Here is a 19,397-nt window from a genome sequence, read left to right as displayed (position 1 = left end):
AATCAGGAAAATCAAGGAAAATCAGAAGAACTCCTAGTAAGCAGATGTGCTAACACCTGCTCCCAGAGAGGCAGAGAGTTGTGACTAGATCAGCAGACCCAAATGTCACAATACTAGACCTAGAACGGCATGTACAACTGGCTTCTCACTGTAGGGCAAAATACCATAGTTCAACCTGATTGCACAATACCACAAATTCAGACTTTGCAGGTTTGGGGTTAAGCCAGTGTTGCCACGCCGATCATGAATGGCCTAGGGACATAATGTGTCTGGTCAACGTATAATTTGTCCAAATGGAGAAGAATTTGGGAGTTATATGCATTAGCGTAAAATCAAAGCATACAAGTGAATGAGGGTCAGCATATGAGGATACAAATCGAAATGAATAGGTGATGATAGGACAATAGAGAAACTTCATGAGGTACGGAAAGGAATCAGGTGAAAGGCACAGGGGGATAATCCATGATGGGGTGTCAACCCATCAACCAATTTAGTTGAGCTGACAGCTGAGCCAAGCCAGCCTAGTGTAAAAACCCTGAGCACTCTATCAGCTGCAGCAAGAAGCTGATGAAATGCTCCTTGGCTGGTGTAATTGTTGCCTTACAGTACATCAGCCTGGACATGCCCAATAGGCCATGCAAGGCCGGAGGTGTTTGCTTCCCCAATCATGCAGGGTCCATTAGGCATGCAGGCAGGGGTACAGTGGGTCCAGAAATTCCCATGGGGTACTCCTGCCTCTCTCTGCAACTCAAGATGGCCTTACGCGGTGAGATGGTGTTGTGCTATGACTCCACCATGCATGTGAGGAACCAAGGAACGAGAGGTGTTTAGTCGACACCTTCCCCTGCTTCCTGCATGGGCAGGAGGTGGAGGGCGATCTGAAGCGGCATGACAGTGGCAGGGAGACAGAAGCTACAATTGAGGAATTTTGCAGGTAAAAAAGAAGTGTGTGTGTGTGTGTGTTTGTGTGTGTGTGTGTGTGTGTGTGTGTGTGTCAGTGAGAATGTATGTATATGAGAGCAGTGTGTGCCTTGTTGCGTATGGATATATGTGTGAATGAAAATGCAATGTGTATGTTGCATGTGAAGCAGAGGGTGCAGTGTGTATGTTGCTGGTGTGAATTTGTGTGCAGGGAGGCCAGGGGGGTGAGCTGCTGACTGGGGGAAATGTGGAGCACTGGCGAGGAGGTTTGCTTGAAAAGCCAATATCTGTGTTCCTATGTGGGGTATACAAGCCTACATTGGTGCGACTAGTATTGACATATTTCATACTGGGGCATGGCATTTCTCCTGCCATTATAGATGAAGCCAGCATGATGAGTGCTCTTACATTGGGTCACTGGCCTACATTGGTGCAGCCATTATAGACATGTTTTCTTACAATGGCATAGAATATCTATTAGCATTATGGGCAAAATAAACATAATGATGTTTCTTACATGGGGATACTAGCCTACACTTGAGCAGCCAGTATCAGCATGTTTTTGTACTGTGGCATGATATTTTTGCTTGCCTTATTGCCTGATTAAACATGATGAACCTATTTAGTTGCCAGGATACTAGGCTACATTGGGCAACCAGTATGGGCATTGTTCTTACTGTAGCAATGCATTTTTACTTGCATTATGGGCAAAGCAAACATGATGAGTGTTCTTACCTGTGGGAGATGATACTGGGCTACAATGGCGTAGCCAACATGGACATGTTTGCTTACAGTGCAATGGCATTTTTACTCACATTATGGGCAAAGTAAGCATGGTGGGTGTCCCTATGTGGGGGTTACAGGCCTGCAACATTGCAGTCAGCATGGGCATGTTTTCCTGCAGTTAAGGCCAATGGGTAAAAACCCCAAGGTGCCGTACAATCCCTTGCAATTCAGTGCTATGTGTGAACAATTATTTTCCACTGTAACAGTGGTGCCGTCGGGTCCAAATACTTTAATGTTTTGATATACTACTATATTAAAGTATAAGTGGTGCCCGCCTCCCCAGTGTGTACATGTTGTCTTGCAGTATCACTGCATTTTTACTGGAATTAGCCACAAACTCAACATTATTGGTGTTTTCATGTGTAATTATTGACCTATATTGGTGCAGCTAGTATGGATATATTTTGCTGGAGTGGCATGAAATGTTTATGGCCATTATGGGCAAAGCCGACATGCTGAGCGTTCCTATGTGGGAATACTGGCCAAAACTGGTACAGATAGCAAAGACATGTTTGGGTGAAAATTTTTATTTCACAATGTGGGCAAAAGTACCTTGAAATTACACAGACATTACTACTGTGAACTGTTGGTGACCTGTCATCTACTGGATGTTTTCCTTAATTACCCTACAAAACAGTCTGCAAACTGTGTGGCTTTTTACAGAACATGTCCTGAAAAATGCACACATTTAACCCACTATTTTAGAAACGTTCACTGGAGAAGAACCCCCCAAACCAAACTTGGTTTGGGCTCTCTCGCTACAGTCAGTCATTTGCAAACATTCAAGGGAAATGTTTATACCCATGAAATTAAACAAATTCACCTGGTAGAAAGTTTGGGTTTTATTGGATAAGCATAAAATATCCACCTAAAATGATTGCCCAGATTATTTACTGAAATCTTGCAAGAATTGTTACTTGGTTGAAAGTGTCAAGCACTGCTTAGGGTGTCCAGTCAAAGTTTCAAAACAATAGTTTTGAATGTCAAAAGTTCTGACACAAAAGTGCCGAAAAAAAGTTACAAATGTATATTTTTTTATATATATTAAAGGGTTTATTTTAATTTCGTATTGTAAAATAAGTGTTTTTTTTTTAAAACAGGGGTTTGGGGGGACTCCCCACCCATAAAAAAAAATAAAAACTTTTTTTTCGGCACTTTTGTGTCAGAACATTTGGCATTCGAAACTTTCTCTGTCGAAACTATCACTAGGAACCCTGCTTAGAGGTATGTAGATATCAAAGCTTGTCCAGGGATACCAACGCAGACGCAATAGCTCCAGATGGTATGAAATAGCATTGAGAATTGAAATGAAGACATTTGGTGAGGTTTGATTAGTGTCTGTTCAAGAAGCTATACTACACTACTTAGATTTTAAATTGGATGGTAACCTGTGGACTCAGCAGATGTTAATATATATTTCTTTAAATGGAAAATAACTATCACAGAATGGAATGCTTATGGTTTGAGTGATGCCTTGAACGTGGAGAGAATGATTCAATTCTAAATGGTATCCGAGGGCATTACAGTGTTGAGACACCAGAAGAATAACACATAAGGGTCGCGTTGGCCAAGTAGTGGCAATATACCACAATAAAGGATGAAGCAGCATCACTCGAATACTGGGAATGGCAGACTGGTTGGGCCAGTAGAGAAAATTAGGTAAAACAGGTGGTCCAGTACTAAAGGTCAGGATTGCCTATTGTGAGCATTATTGGTGATAAAGCACCACTAACATTAGTTCAAAGCATGGGTGCTAACCAAATAATAAACTCAGGATTCAAATGTGATTCTTTTCTTTTGTGAGGTGCATTTTTTACATAGGCTCCATTTTTACAAACCAAGTTTAAAATAACTAAAACTGGCAGCAGACCTGGAAGTATGGTTACACCATCTTCAAGCAAGCTGAGCAAGCTGGAGAGCTAGAGCCAAATATGTCACTTTTCAAGAAGATTAGGTTATTGTAAAAAAGGCATAACTCTTGGCCTTGAAAAAGTGTGAGGAAGCATGCAACACACTTGCCAGGATAAGACTCTTACTTGGACAAGAGTTTACTTATCTAACCTGCATGCCACAAGAGAAAAGAATCAACTTTGAATCCTGCATTTCAATGCTGCAGCTCTACCGGCGCGTTATTGCTAATAAGGCTACCATTTCACAACACTGACCCGCAGTACTACTACAGCTCTATTTTACCAGTAATTGAAGCATCACTTAACATTGTTGGTGCTCCACAGAGGATCCAGGCGCACACTTGAGGAATGCTTTGTTTGCTAGAACCTTCTGGATTAGCTAACTCTCAAAGGGTTTGCTTTACGCTCTACTGTATCCATCCTAGATCATACAAGTGCTGTTGAATAGCGTGGTGATGCATGCAGTGCTGTACAGAAACTGTAATAACAGGATCTCATTTAACAAGAGGGGGAAATCACAAGATCGGAAAGGAAAAGAGAAAGAGAGAGAAAAAAAGAGAAAAAGCTAGCAAAAGTGAGTGATAGTGCAAGCCTAGAGACCAGAGAGAATAGAATGAGATAAAAGAAAGAGAGATAAGTAATAATACTATCGAGAATTCTAGTGAAAGATCTACAGCTTCACTAAGCTCAAAAAAGGACAGGAGAACGTTCAGAGACAGAAGAAAAAGCAGCAGAATACATGGATGCCTGCAATATCATCAGAAATTCGAGATCCCATGTTTAAAATGTGCACAAAATGATAGCTAATAAACAAGCATTGGTAGTACTTGTATTTTCATGCATTGTGACAATAACCGATTATTGAATTGAATTGAAAAGGCAGAAAAAGAGTCAAAATGAAGTTATTGTCAGTAGAAGTAGATGAGTATAGAGAGATAAGCAAGAGCAAGGTAGCATGGATTCATGAACTAGACCAGGGAACACTAGCTTGAGGATGACTGGGACCACCAGGGCGGGTGACTCAAGCTCCCATAAACTGACCAATTTTCCTGGAAAATTCATCCAGAAAAGTTTGAGGTTCTTCCAAGGACCAACGATTAGAAGCCTGCAAAAGAGGACAAGCTGCTACCATCCCCCACGGAGCATTATAACATGCCCCACTGCCTTACTGGGGCCTGGTGGGACCCGACAAGGAGGTGGGGTTTTTATTTATTCAATTGTTTATTTATTTAACTTGTTTTTATAATGTGCCTAATATCATACCTGAGTTCAGTTTCTAAGCGCGGGTCTAGGAACAGACCTCTGTTGCTTTCAAGACCAGCGTGTTGCCCCTGTGCTATTCGTTGGGGTGCTGGGGTGCAGAGGGAATCCTTGAGGTGCTATGGGGGAATGGACCATAGGGGTGCTTTGGAGACGGGTAGGCTCATCTCCCAAAAGTGGTCCAGGAATACTTGCAGGCCACGTTTTGGTGGGGTGCAGGTTGCCTGCACTACTGGTGACTAAGATCAGGAATTGGGGTTCCACTTCAGGGTAAATAGAAAGATAAACAATTGAAAAGATATACAAGGTGCACGGGTAGCTACATTAGAACAATTAAGAATCTTCCAGTGTCTACATATAAATTAGTAGAAGACATGTAGTGTAGTCATGGATGGAGGGAACAGTTAGGTTAAGGAACATAGTGGTTTCTGAGTGGGCAAGCGAGGGGCAGATTCTACAAATATTTACGAGTTGTAAGCGGGTCTGACAAGTGGACACACTCTTAAAAGCTGAGAACTATGACTCCCCTGCATAGACAACAAAGAGGTTCCTTGCTGAGACAGTGCAAGGCAGGATTGACAGAGTTAGACAAGGAGAGCTTGCATTAGACCAAGGATGTTCAAACCAATGGGTCAGGGAAACAGAGTGAGGGAGGAATGTCCAATGATGGTTGCCTGTTAGGCCACATCAGTCAAATCAACCATATCGCGTAACAACACTGTCAAATGTGGGTTACAAATGGAAAATGGGGGTGCTTGATGAAACATTTGAAAAACACTGAATTCGAGGAGGGGCATAGAGTGGCACCCAACTTTTGATACTTCAACCATGAAGGTGTTATCATGTAGTGTCTAAATGGAAAGGGAGATGAGGATCTCTTTTGTTGGAAATCAGAAACACAAAGCAAGCACAATGAGATCACAGTGCTATTCGTAAAAGAAATGGATAGAACATCTCAAAAGAAGAAATTAGGAAGCAGAGTGCAGTTCAGTATCAGGAAAACAGACGGAACGGGTGAAGCAAGTGTAACTAAAGGAGGGCAGAGTTGTCCTATTAGTTACACTTTCTTCCCCCGTTCCGTCTGTTTTCCTGATACTGAACTACTTATACTGATAACGCACGATAGGTCAGTTAGATTAGCACTCACTGTTGAGAACTGGGTACAACATGCAGTCACAGGATCGTATCCCATCACGGTCGACTCAGCCCTTAATCCTTCTGAGGTTGACAAATTGAATACCATTATGTTGGTTCATAACAACAGCTTTTATTACAGCATTTAAAAGTCAGAGGAAGCACTGTATAAGTGCCACTAGGATCTCCAAAACTCCTTCTGGTTTGCAATTGCAAAATAACAAATTGAGTGAAATTTACCAAGATAAGTCCCTCTAATAAGTATTGCAAGGTGAGTAATTTGAGAGCATACATTGTATAAGCCTTTCGGGGTATGTTTTATTCAGAATTGCAAATGAAAACAGCAAACCATAAAGAGTGAGATGACCTTCGGAAAGTTGTGGGATGATTTTATCCTTCGCTCAACGTTTTGGAGGAGAGCAGCAACAGCAACTCTAGAAGTTCAAAGGTCTCAAACTGTGCCAGCGCAATATGTGGAGAAGAGATCTGGGTTTACCATGATGCATCTCGTTTACTATATGTGAACACTTATTCTTGAAGTAGTTATTGTCAATCTCCAACAGCACCCCCAGTGGTCCTTTGCATTCAGGATTGAAACTGAGGACTGTAACACTGGAACTTTGGTACAGGCTTTTCCTATATTGTAGTACATTCTGGAACTCTGATAAGCCCACCAAATATAAGGAAGCAGTGGCCAACGTTATCAATATTCCAGGTGCCAGAACGATATCAGGTTTTTGGCTAATGACCTTGATTTAAAGTTCATTTGGGATCAAACAGCTGCAATAAACAGGCAGACAAAGCTATTAGTAAAATCAGAAATTGAGGAATAGGTGCTAAAAATTCAAGTGTAGGAATACTTTGGGAGTAAAGGAGGCATTAGTTATTTAACTGTTAAGAAGGAGTTGTGCCTTAAATATTTATTATACCGAGGTTGTTTATGTAAAGCTGTGCCCTGTCGTATTCGACCATGCGCTAAGCGACTGACAGGAAACAATAATGACTGCCTTTTGCATAGAGAAGATCTGATGGCCAGGAAAGATGGTTAATCACTTCCCTGAGGTCTCTAACTATTCATATGTCCGAAGAGCAACAGCAGTCAGTTACATGGTTTTGGCAGTAATGAATGATCCTGAAAGTGCTTGGCCATTGTGATCTAAATACCTCTAGATATCCAGGGGTTCACGAAGCATATATTCTCTACAAAGGGCAGGGAGTAGTGGCTTAATGGCTCTTATGTTAAGTCATAAAAACTGCACTGCTTTATAAAAGTTTCATAATGCTGGGTTTGAATTGGTTTTGTAACAATCTTTCTATGACACACTGGGCTAGTTTCTCAAAAGCAAGTGCAAATAAAAAGCCCAGAGGTTGCGCCTTTTTTTCACTTGCACTTGTTTGAGAAATATGCAAGACACCTTGGCCCTCATTACAACACCGGCGCTAAACCATGGCGCTATTAGCACCATGGTTGGTGCCGGTGTTGTAACGAGTCCGCCATGGTGAAATGGGGAAATACCGCCCCATTCCAAGGTTGGCGGAGCAGTATTTCCCCATTTCCCCATGGCCCTTTCCCATTCCCATTTTTGCCCGATAGGGCTCAATGGGAATGGCAAAGGCGGCAATTACGGTACCGCAAATTGCGGTACTGTAATTGCCTGCGAGGTCCCTTTCCGGGTCCCTACTTTAACGGCTGGTCCAGACCAACCGTTCAGGTTGGGTCCCGCAAAGGGACCTCGTAGTAAGGCGCTAAGTGGTTAACGGCGCCGCAGCCTTTTACGGCGCCATTAACCACTTAGCGCCTGGGTCGTAATGAGGCCCCTTGTTCTCAAAGGTGACCTGCGCAATTCAGTGGCACCGGGCAGCAGAGCAGAATATGTGTTGTCCAGCCCCCTTGCAGACATTGGTGTCTGGAGCACCCCCTAAAAGCAAATGTATGATAGCCTCCTTTTTGGAAATGCATTTTCTCAAAGGGGCCGTTACAGCAAAATGTAAACACAAAAAGAAAACATTTCTATCTCCAAGCGGGACAGCACTAGTTCACGCCATTGTTGATCTTCTTGCAAAAAAAAAAAAAAAAGCATGACAGGGTCAGGAATGGCTCTGTCACGTGCTGCACATCCCCCTGCACTTGTTCCGGTCATGCACAGGGGGATGCCTTCGCTTTCTGCACATTTTAAAGTGCATATGAATGATGTGCCTTAAAATGCTCTGAAACGCAGTGTTACTTTTGCAAATGCAGAAAGGGGGCAAAAACTGGCATATTTTTTGCGCAAAGGGCATATCTTTTATTGGGACACGTGATGACGACGTGCTAGCACATCTCATCACTTGCGTCAAAGAAATGTGAGACTCTGGCCCATTGTATTTATTTGTTTCATGGAATATTTCAGAAATAAACAGGACATGATGATGACTATATAAAATATGTGATATTCCTTTCTTTATCGCAGAAACAAGGTCCAAGGAGATGTTATAATGGCCAAGAGGCTATCCATGAGTCCTTCCCATCGGTAATGGTACTTTCTTTACACTAGGCTATTCAACAAATATTGATGATCCAGACCCTCATGCAACCTCCCTTACACAATTCCACCCGATTTATCACTTCACCAATGTACTTTGTTTCTATGCACCTCTGAATCTTTGTGTTGGGAAGGAAGCTGATGAAAAATAATGAAAAATACCAGGAGCTGTAATACCTTCTAGAAAAGAAAAAATTCCAGGACTCAGCGCCACCAGTTATATGATCATTTAATTGTGTTGTATAGTCACACATTAAATACTTTTTCAAATCTGGGCCAGATTGCGACGCGTGTTATTTTCTTGCCGTAGAATCAAGATTGAGTTTGGGGGATCTCACCCCATTACTACTACATTGACATACAGTCTTTTGGATTGGTTCATCGCAATCTGGCCCAGATTTGAAAAAGGGTCAGAGCTAGCCGAAACATGTTATCGTTTATGGGCTCTACTTCAACATTTAATGTGTGACAATACAACACAATTAAATTATCATATAACTGGTGGCGCTGAGTCCTGGAATTCTTTCTTTTCTACATTCCTTGTGGTGACGGTTAGGCTTTACTACCGTCTGGTTCCAGAGACCTGCGACATCCATGTACTCACAGATACAATATTTCATCAGTACCACTTTTTCGACTTCGTAGTTTTGGGATTATAAGGTGTCGCCCTACAGAGCAACTTACCTCAAAGCGAGACTTTCCATTTTTGTAATAACTTCTACTCTCACTACAGAAAACCTCCACATACTCAATCAGGGTTCGAAATTGAGGGGTTCTGGGAGCTATTCAGCTCTTGCTCGTAGCCTAGAAGAGCCTGGTTAGCTTGACACCAACAGCTACCAGGAGATACCTTTGGCTCACCGAAGCACATGAATGCCGAACAAACATATCTATGTGAATTTAACTCTGTGCATTTGTGACAATCTATAAATGAACATTAGGACACATCTATATGACATTTTAAGTTTAAAAGGAAATAAATAATAGGCAAAATGATAGGTTTGCATCTTGTGTGGAAATATGTTTTGCGGAACGCTATGGTCTAGCTCCTCGTTCCCCGGTGGTAGCTCCTGGTCACTGGTTAATGCGCAATACCGAGGAGCTGCTTTTAGCTCCTGCTTTTCCAAACGTAATTGCGAACCCTGGCAATGCACAGCTTGAACAGTGTTCATAACTTACCCACATGGGACATTTTACTCTGCACTCCCGCAATCCTGTATCCAAAGTATATAGCTGTAATAGGTACATAAATGGATATATGGCCAATTTCGTGCTTACCATTTTAATACGTACACAGAGAAACGTTGATATGTTTTTCTTGTCCACTCCCTTTAAAAAGTCCACAGGCCTTAGGAATAAGAACTTAATAATACATGACTATCTATTCATACTCCAACGTGATGCCTACACATATTATAAATCTGGGACACAGCAGACCAAACCGTCTGACCCACTGTATATTCAAAAGCTGTTTTATTAAGAAACGATCTATTAGAACTCTTATGAAATGCTGGAGCAAGGTCGACAAACCAGAGGAACTTCTATTTCTCAAGGCCCTAGTTTTCACATGACAGACTCTATTACACCATATTAAAGCATCCTTTAACAGGAGCAAAGCCTTTTTCACAGCAGCTAAACACTGCTGGAACCCCACATCGGACCCAGAGGTACCACAATCATGGGAGAAGTGTGAGGCTATCAATAAGTTTGTCATCAAAAAGATCGATACCATCAGGCTCTCGAGCCAGAGCTCAAATTATCATCAGACTACCCTCCCTATTTTCCATGTAGGCAGTTCAACCTTGGGCCATCTTTGCTCCCATCAAGTCCTTGTGTGTATTCGCATCCTTAAAACTGACCTCGTACACTGACATTTTCCAGGCCACCATACTTATAAAACATACAGGTCCAGTCCTTACTGCTCTTTATAGGATAGTCAATGCCTCCCGAAATGATGACACATTCTCAGACACCCTAAATACAGAGGTTATATGCCCATTCCTCGACCTAGGAAACCACTGGCCAGCCTCCAATTTGGTTCCAAAGTGATTCATAAGGTAGTTGCTAAGCATAAATCAAGCAACTTGGCCTTCCCCGAGATTACTAATCTAGGTTCCACCCCATTTGCAGCACTAAAACAGCCACCATCAAGGTGGACGACAACATCCTTCAGATTGGGGGCTCATGCCTGCTAGTCCTCCTAGACCTCTCAGCTGCGTTCAACACTGTCAGCCATCACACACTACCCTTCTTGCACACAGGATGCCCTTCACTGCACCGTACTGAAAGGGTTCAAATTCTAACTACCTGGCAGACACCATGCATTCCAGTTGCGCTCCATGAGGTCCAAACACTGCCTCTTCAACTGTGGAACCGCTCAGGGTACCATTCTCTTCCCGGTCATCTTTAAATTCTATATGGACCCACTGGCCTCACTCCTAGAACAGCCTGGCAATGCCATACAACAGTTACACCTAAAGGTCAAAGGCCCCGAAGATGTATCTTACCTTCTCACATTTCTCAAAACTATTCAAACATTGAAACATGGATTACAAATGCCTGCTTCAAGCTTAACCCCACCAAGACTGAATTCCTACTCCTGGTCCACCCCTCCAAGCAAGAACCCACTCAAAAGTGGTTTGATAAAATGCGTTTGGAAGCATTCAGCCATCACCTCGCCGACTAAGCAAAGTTCCATAGGCTTCATTGTGGATAATAATCTATCTTTCCAACAAAACATTGTAAAATAAATACTAAAAGTGCTTGGCATTAGCTCTCCCTACTCGGCAAGATGAAGAGCGTCCCAGGACTTCCGAATGGTGATGCAGGCCCGGGTGATCTTAAATATTGGTAGGAATAATGTCCAATTTGCTGTTCGTCTGTCCCCTCTCAAAATGGCCCAGCATGCTGCAGCTCACCTCTTCATATGCTATAGGAAATGTGACCACATCATGCCCACCTTGCGAGAATCACAGTGACCCTCCATACAGCATGCCTTGCCGGCAATGCAACCAGCGCTGTTACTCTGGCCTACCTAATGGCCAACGTAAAAACATTGGGCGGCACAGGCTCATCTTGCAGTAACACCATTGCCAAACTGGAAATTAGACTGGCTCACAAGGTGAAAACAAGGAGAAAGGTGAGAAAACATTGGGCGGCACATGCTCATCTTGCAGTAACACCATTGCCAAACTGGAAACTAGACTGGCTCACAAGGTGAAAACAAGAAGAAAGGTGAGAACAAGGAAATGGTGAAAACAAGGAAATAGCCCTTCTTATGCTATGCTCTAGTCCTCTTCGCCATGGCAATTCAGACTGATCCAAGACTCCTTCAGTTTAGGAAAGAATTGAGTCCTGGCTCGTTCAACACTACCTTGGTATAACCTAGATTCCGGCTACTTGTGCACACCCTTGTCCGCATATTGTACTGTGTTAATTATGAATACTGTTTACTTTCTTGAGACCAATGTCTTACTCTTTTGATCCCGAGCTAGGTTTGAGCTATAAAAATGAATCATAAAAATGATGAAGAACATTATTAATTAACAAAGTCTTCAGAGGCAAAAATTAACTAGGCAGCCAAGGGGTTTCCTTTAATTTATAAAGCCCGAAGTTAAGTTCTACTAGACGTTCCCATTTTTCCCATGCCTAGTGGCAGAGTGCTATCCTCCTACAAACTGAGTAGTATGTACATGAGCAAAACTGATGGCTAATTTCACATTTACTTTTTAAAAACCCACATGGTAAAACGTTTTTAATGACCACTTCCTTTAAACAGCTCACATGCCCTAGGGTCATTAACTTACTAATGCACAAGCATCTATGGATACATCCAGTATGAATCCTACACATTTAATACAGTTGGAGAGAGAATATTATTAATAAACCAATTCTTCTAAGGCACAAAGTAGCCAGGCCGCAAAGAATGTTCATTCATTTATGAAACTCCACAGGCTGTAATGGACATTGCAATGTCCTCCCATACTTGGTGGCAGAGTGCTATCCTCCTACACATTGGAAGGTGGGCCATTGTAAATATTGTAAATATACACGTAGACATGCATCTATATCCTGCCAGAGTAGACTATGGTTACTTGCACTTGTACCTTCCAATGTTAGGCAGTGATTGTGCTCCTTTATCATGGAGCTACATTATGCTGCAGCGTACACCTCTCATTCCCATGTGAGGAGGAGACATTTCAAAGACTGGGGTCAGCCAAAGATGTCTTTAGCTTTCTATTGGTACATCTTCGCACTCCATTCATATGAGACACTGAGAACCTCTGTTTTACCTTAAAACAGCCACTGGGATCCTAGATAGCAGGGAATTGAGTGTGCAAGGGAATGCAATTATAGGCCGAGGTCCTTTGATCCCTGAAGGCAGATGGCAAGAAAATGCATGGTTCCACTAGCTATAATTCTAGCCTTTGTTGTTTTGCTCTGCACCTTTGTGGCTTTCTATGGACTGTGGCCTCTAGCAGGTGCGAGGAAAGGAGTGGAGGCACTTCCATAAGAAGTGATTGCGATTAGCTCCTAGCAGAAAGTGAAGAAAGCACCAACCTCCTGTTAGGATTTTGCTATGTATATGGCAGTAGCACACTGATTCCTGTTGGAGCTGATGGGAGCTCAAAGTCTCCCTCCACAGGCATGAAGACATTTTTGAAGGACGGGATGGAGGCTTTTTTCCTTCGACGGTCTCTTAAGAACAGAGAGAATAGAGAGATAACCGCTGGAAGAACTCTCAAACTTGCCTTCATAAGGACCCTTTGACCAGGCCATCCAACTACCCTGAAAGGAACCGTGTTCTTGTAGATAGCGGTCATTGTGCTCCAGCTATTTTGGTTTTTTGTACTAGACTCCCCATCCAGATGCATCACTGGCAGCACTGCCGATGTTCAGTATTTTTTGAAGCATCATGTGAGCTGGCTTGAGACCGCAAGCAGCACTGGAATCATGGCTGAACTATCTGAACTACATGCTCCTGATATCTTCCTGCATTCAGAGAGATGGTCGAGAAATCTTTCTGCAAAATAGTCCCAATGGAGCCTTTCCAAACCACTTCCCATATCAAGATTAATCAAATCTTCAGCAGGGATCATATGCTGAGCTGCAAGGACACCCTCCCCATTGTTTCAGGTGAAAGATGTGAGTTTAGATTCAAATTCTGAGCTTACATCATTAGATCATTGCAAACAATGTCAGGCAGGGCGAGTGGGCTCGATTCTGATGGAGGATAGGAGTGGGCTGTTGAACAGAGGCATGTCCCCTGCTTATGCAGATTATGTCGCTATCATCAGTGCGGAGCCCAAAGGATGCTACGCAGTTATTTTAGTGTGCAAAAATGAGAGGCCAGAGGGGCATAGGAAGTGTGGATCTGCCACCTCTCATCTATGCACAAAGAGTGTAGAAGCAGTTTGGAGACGCAGCTATGCAGAGGCGTGAGGTAGGCCATCCGAGTGAGCGAGAGATGGAGAGCTGAGGGGGTTGGCTAGGTAAATATAGAAACTCCTGTATGTATATAATGGTTTCTTCCAACATAATATCTTGTGATATACTGTCCTCAATGCATGTAATCGTATTTGTACTACCAACTGATGTATAAAATAACATATTTCTTTAAAATGGTACACGGAGGCCCCTCTAGGGTAACTATAGAATAAAAGAAACCATGGATTCCCTGGACTGCCCCTTTCAACCATACAAGAGGCTGAAGGTATGCAATCAATTTACAAAGCAACTGTAAGATATTTTTTGTGAGCATGCTTCTTTTATTTGGGTGTGGCAGACGTCTGTGCGGGCCCATCCTGCGGTGTGTACATCATGCAACGCGCGCTGTTGAACCGAAGGCCTGAGGCTGATGCACTGCAACAGAATCAAGATGAGGGAACATATTTTTTGTAGCCGTGCCATGAACGATCAATGCCAGGATTGAAGCATACTGGAGCAATGACTCACGATCCCCATGCACCATGTCAACCTTTCAGATTTAAACCTCATTTTGGAGGTTTTGGGGTCCACAGAGAGGTAAAAGCCATACAAGTGCATGACTACATTTGGCACCTATATTACCCATGATTTGATTTTCAGGCACTCTCAAACGCTCACATGCACCCCTTAGCGTGCAGGCCGACGCATGCCGCCTGAGGCTTGTAGTAAGTTGTTGAGCTGAATTAGTCTGGTTACAGATCTTCTAGACCATGGTTTAGTCTGATAATTTGTGATTGGTAATGTGTTATCAACATGAAGAAACAAAAACACTGGGTTCACTCCAAAAGAAGAAACATGGTCAACTGGGAGAACCAAATATGACTTTAAAGAAAACAGCGTGTCACCTTTTGGCCTTTATTGCACCCTCTTGTTAGGCAATGCCAGTGTCGCAGGCATCCCATATTCAGCTGAAAGAAGCTTGGTTCCAGAATGGTCGGTGTGCAGGGCTTTGACATGCGCATGGTAGGTGCAGGAACTACCGACCACACTCCAGTGAGGACTTTGGACCCCTACCTTCCACAAACCCTCATTAACCCTCACCCATTATCTAATGCAAAGGACTGAAGTCTCAGGATCCTGGACCATTACCTTTTTGCATCAGGTCCTCACTTCCATCCGCAATGTGACCAGGATACAACACTGAAGAGCGATCTTACAAAACATGCACGCATGCTGAAAAACTAAGCACATTACGTTTAATCGACTCAAAACTAGTACTCATTTTATCAGCTTTGAAGGATAATAAACTGCCTTGAGGAACTCAAGTCCTTTGACCAACTGAGCATCTTATTTTCCTAGTGGTATTCATGTACATCTGATAAAGAAATAATAGTATAGAGACATGTATACTATAGATTTCTATAAAATGTTCAGGTTCTACCGCATAAACCCATCATCATACGCTTCCGTCAGGTTCTACTTTCAGGTAGCCCCCACGCCCACTGTCCCATACGGGTTGGTGCATTCATTCGTTTTCAATGTGATTCACATCCACAAATGAAAGTAGGATGTAATGGCCAGCGAGCCGGCGTTGACCACAAGCACCATTGGTTGCATTTGCAGGAAAGTAGTCATTTAAACCCTTACAATCCTCTCATTTCTTATTGCTATATTTTCTGAAGCCTCTGGAACCCGACAACTCATCACCCGCATCCCCGGTGGCAGGTGCAGCTGGGATTCTTCTACAATGTCCTTGAGAGACAGTAGTTGTATATATTTGGCGTAATGCGAGAGGGCATTTTGATACAAAACGTTGTACGCAATGATATGTAGCAAGCAGTGGTGGAGCCATCCCTCTTGAAGATGCTTTACAGAAACACTGGCGGTTGGTTGAGTAAGGGCTGGGCGATGGAGGCGTAATCATAGTGGGAACACTGATGCAGAGGGCACAGATATAGCCTTATGTAAGGGCCTTCTGTAAAGTACACAGATCTAAAACAAACCTTTGTGTTGAAGTGAAGTGAAGACGGCTTTGGAATTGGAGCCAGCGGGTGGGTATCCCTGACTGCTCACTAGGTCGGGCAAATCACAGGCTCTGCATGTTCCCAGAGTGGATCCGGTCCACGCATGCAACCGGAAGGGGAGCTTCTGAACATGCCGAATGCCCAAATACCAGATAAGCCATAGAGAAATGTATTAAATGTCTTAATGTTGAATGGATGAATGGATTTAGTTATAGGACATTGAAAATAGCGCTTATATAACATTTGATTGATGCATGAATTGAAAGTTTTAAGGAATTGAAATGAATGATTTTTTTTAACACTAGTACTATTGTTATTAGAGGTCTTTAAGTGGTATGATGGGTTTGAAGAACTGCTGTTTATGTATATGGTTTTGTTTACGTGATTTTATGTGCTATGTATATTCTTATGTAATGATAAATTGTAAAGGTTGCATTTCTTTTTACCATATACAAAAAACAAATAGAGAAATTCTCTGTCACTTTTTTATACTCCAAGTTTGTCCACTATAATATTGCTTGTTTAATAACTATAAAGTGTCCTCAAGGTTTTAAAACAACAGGTGGCAGTGAATGGCATGAAACATGATGGTGGGGAGGAGTGCAGGTGAAAGATTAGGTTGGCACAAAGTGGCACTCTTGTAATGGAGTGAGACAGGATTTCTATCACAGTTATTGTGACGTGAAATATACCTGGATTACTATGATAGCAGACGCCTTCATGGGTGCTGTGCCTAGCTACACATATCATTCACATGAATTGCCCAGAACCTGGTGGGGCTGGTCCCAAGAACCCCCTTCGCTTCCGGGACAATTTTTCAGATTATTGTAGTCCATATGTATATATACAGGTCCATGCACGTGTCTTCTTTAACCCCTGGTGAAAATAACTTGCGATAATGCTCAATGATTTTAATTTATTTATTTGGGGTCTTTGTATAGTAACCTCAAAAAAATAGCTTTAAGAGAACTATTCATCAAAGTAGAAGAAGGAAAAGGGAGAAGACGTGTGAGGGGTTTGCAGCAGGTGGGGGTCAGATGCTAGGGGTCTTGTTACGGGTTTGGCGGGTACAACTGCGCTAATTTCTCCAACATGAATCCCATAGCTGCAGTTGGAAGTTGGATTAAATGCCCCAGATTCTGATTGACTGTTATTCCCCCATTATGAAGTCGCATCATGGAGGAATTGGCCCCAGAGGCAATTCCACCAGAGATAATTCCTGCATTTTTCTAGAGGTACTGCCTTTGATTTACCTCAATACTCATTTGGTGGAGTGGTGAAAACGCTGGCAATTCCGTTACTGCCACACAGCCATACTCAAAATGAGGCCGCAGGTCTCGAAGAAGGCACCCAGAAGGCCAGGGAGGGTGATAAGAAATGGAAGAAGGGCAGAGGGCAGCACCCCCTTCTACAGAGGCGCATTGCAGTTGTTATCCCAGAAATTGATAATAAAACCTCTAATTAGGTTAAACGCCAGCCTATCGATTGGCGATTCCTAACTTCAAAAGGCATCGGTTTCTCAAAGTCACCCATACACCAGCATTGGTGGCCCCGGTGGAGATGGTACGGGCTCCCGATTGCCCATTTCACTTCCTGTGTTAGACACAAGAAGCCATACAGAAAACGCAACTCTGCTTCCTCCTCCCCACCTTTTAATAGGGAGCTCTAGCTCCCCCAGACATTTACATGTTACTTTCATATTGAGACATCTATTTTAAATCAGCGAAACAGGACTCATGTGAGCCTAGCATGATTCCACTGCACGCGCATGTGTTGCAATGCTTCCCTCCGGCACCAATTTAAACATGTATTGGGAATCCCCCAGGCAGATGAGATCTGAGGGTAGCAAGGGGAAGGCATATGATGGCATATGAAACCTGGCTCACAATGCATTGAGATGGCCTACTCCATATACTAAAAACCCATATGTTCCCCATAAATTCTTTCTCTGTACCCCAACATTCCATGCATTCCCAACTCATAATTAGGTGGTATTTTGTTATTATTTCAATGGTTTATATACATCCTTCAAATCCTTCAAAATATGTATACTGTTAGTATAAAACAAAATACATAGTTGTTTTAATTATGCTCATTTAGAAAAATCGATAATTAACAATTGTAAAAAAAAATTCAAATCACATAGAGAAGCAGGTATGAAGTTCTCCACGCCCTGCTGCCAAAATTATTTATTGACAACATTATTCGTTGACCAAACTGTTCGTTGTTATTTTCCCAATCAGAGGTATTTGATGAACCACGTTTTTACGTCTTTAAATTTACTTTCGAGAACTTCAAAGAAGGTGTGGGCTTCAACGAGCCCTTTCTACTTTTATCCTAAAACTTCTCTGAAGCTGTGGTGTACCAATATCCTGGGCCTGCCCTAAAATGCCTGCACCAACTGTAAAGACGCCATGCCCATAAAACGTGAACCTTAGGAAAGTTCGAATGTTTCTTACCCAATACTTGTAGACACTCCAGTAGCGGGGTGTTGACCTGGCCTGGCTCGTGGGCTCCCAAGAGACGTCTTAAATGCATTCACCGCTCTTAATACGGAGAAAAAAGCTCTCGTCTTGGAAACCGAGGCACCGGTCAGTTTATCGCCAAAGTCGAACAACTCGCAGTGCTACCTGCACAGATGCAGGAAATGTTTGCGAAAGCGCTCGGAGAAAGGAAGCTAATCTGTGGTTTTGAAGATTTGCTGCAGGGCACACATGATACCGAGAGGCTTCGTCACCCTCCGAAAAAAAAAACACTGGTTAGTTGGGAGGCCCATAATACGTTACAAGGCGAGAGCAGGCGGCATTCTGTCTTCCGGGCGGGGGGTGCAGCTTTCTGACTGAACGTGACGCTACACGCACCTAGAATGTCGATCCGGCCCAGTCTAGGCTTGTACACGTGTTCCGCGCATACCGTGCACTGAAAGAAGGGAAGAAACAGAGCCGCCATTCTGCACTAGCAACAAAAATGCACAATTTCTCATTTTAAATTTGCTGCAAAATGCATTTCAGAAATTCGGGTTAAAATGCTCAAATGTCATCTGGATTAAAGTTAGTCAATTTTGCATTTCTGATGCACAGAGCACTGGTTTCCCCATGACACTGACATGTTGTACATACTGTACGTGGTTGTCAACAATTTCCTTTCTGCGTGCTGTAGCCCCACCCCTGCTGTGACATTATTTCAGAAGTTTATGGAACTTACATTCAACTGCTATGACACCACAGCAAGGGGATATGTCATTTTTTCTTCCAGGTGTTTTTTTGGGGCGGGTTTTTTTTGTGGGTTGGTGAGAGGGAGATCCTGGTATTTTTGTAGATTATCTATAGTTCCCTCTTCCCTCCCCCGCTGCACACCCTCCATTGCATGTCCACAGGACACCACAGAGTTTGGAGAAGGTGCACACAAGGGCC

The 19,397-nt window shown here is 42.9% G+C and overlaps 1 protein-coding gene across 2 annotated transcripts in view; it reads right to left on the bottom strand.

Moving 5' to 3' along the window:
• SELPLG (selectin P ligand) overlaps positions 1 to 18,766 on the bottom strand; it is a 177,900-nt gene extending 159,134 nt beyond the window's left edge. For both annotated transcript variants that reach the window (XM_069619461.1, XM_069619460.1), the window contains exon 1: positions 18,444 to 18,766. Coding sequence is in view for 1 of the 2 variants with exons in the window: in XM_069619460.1 (XP_069475561.1) it covers positions 18,444 to 18,522 (79 nt within the window). In the remaining variant the exon portion in view is untranslated. The remainder of the gene's footprint in view (positions 1 to 18,443) is intronic.
• Between the last annotated feature and the right edge of the window lie 631 nt (positions 18,767 to 19,397).

The sequence above is a fragment of the Ambystoma mexicanum genome, chromosome 10 (assembly GCF_040938575.1).
Source record: "Ambystoma mexicanum isolate Mex_15411 chromosome 10, UKY_AmexF1_1, whole genome shotgun sequence".
Taxonomy (NCBI): domain Eukaryota; kingdom Metazoa; phylum Chordata; class Amphibia; order Caudata; family Ambystomatidae; genus Ambystoma; species Ambystoma mexicanum.
This window is presented reverse-complemented; position numbering and strand designations above follow the sequence as displayed.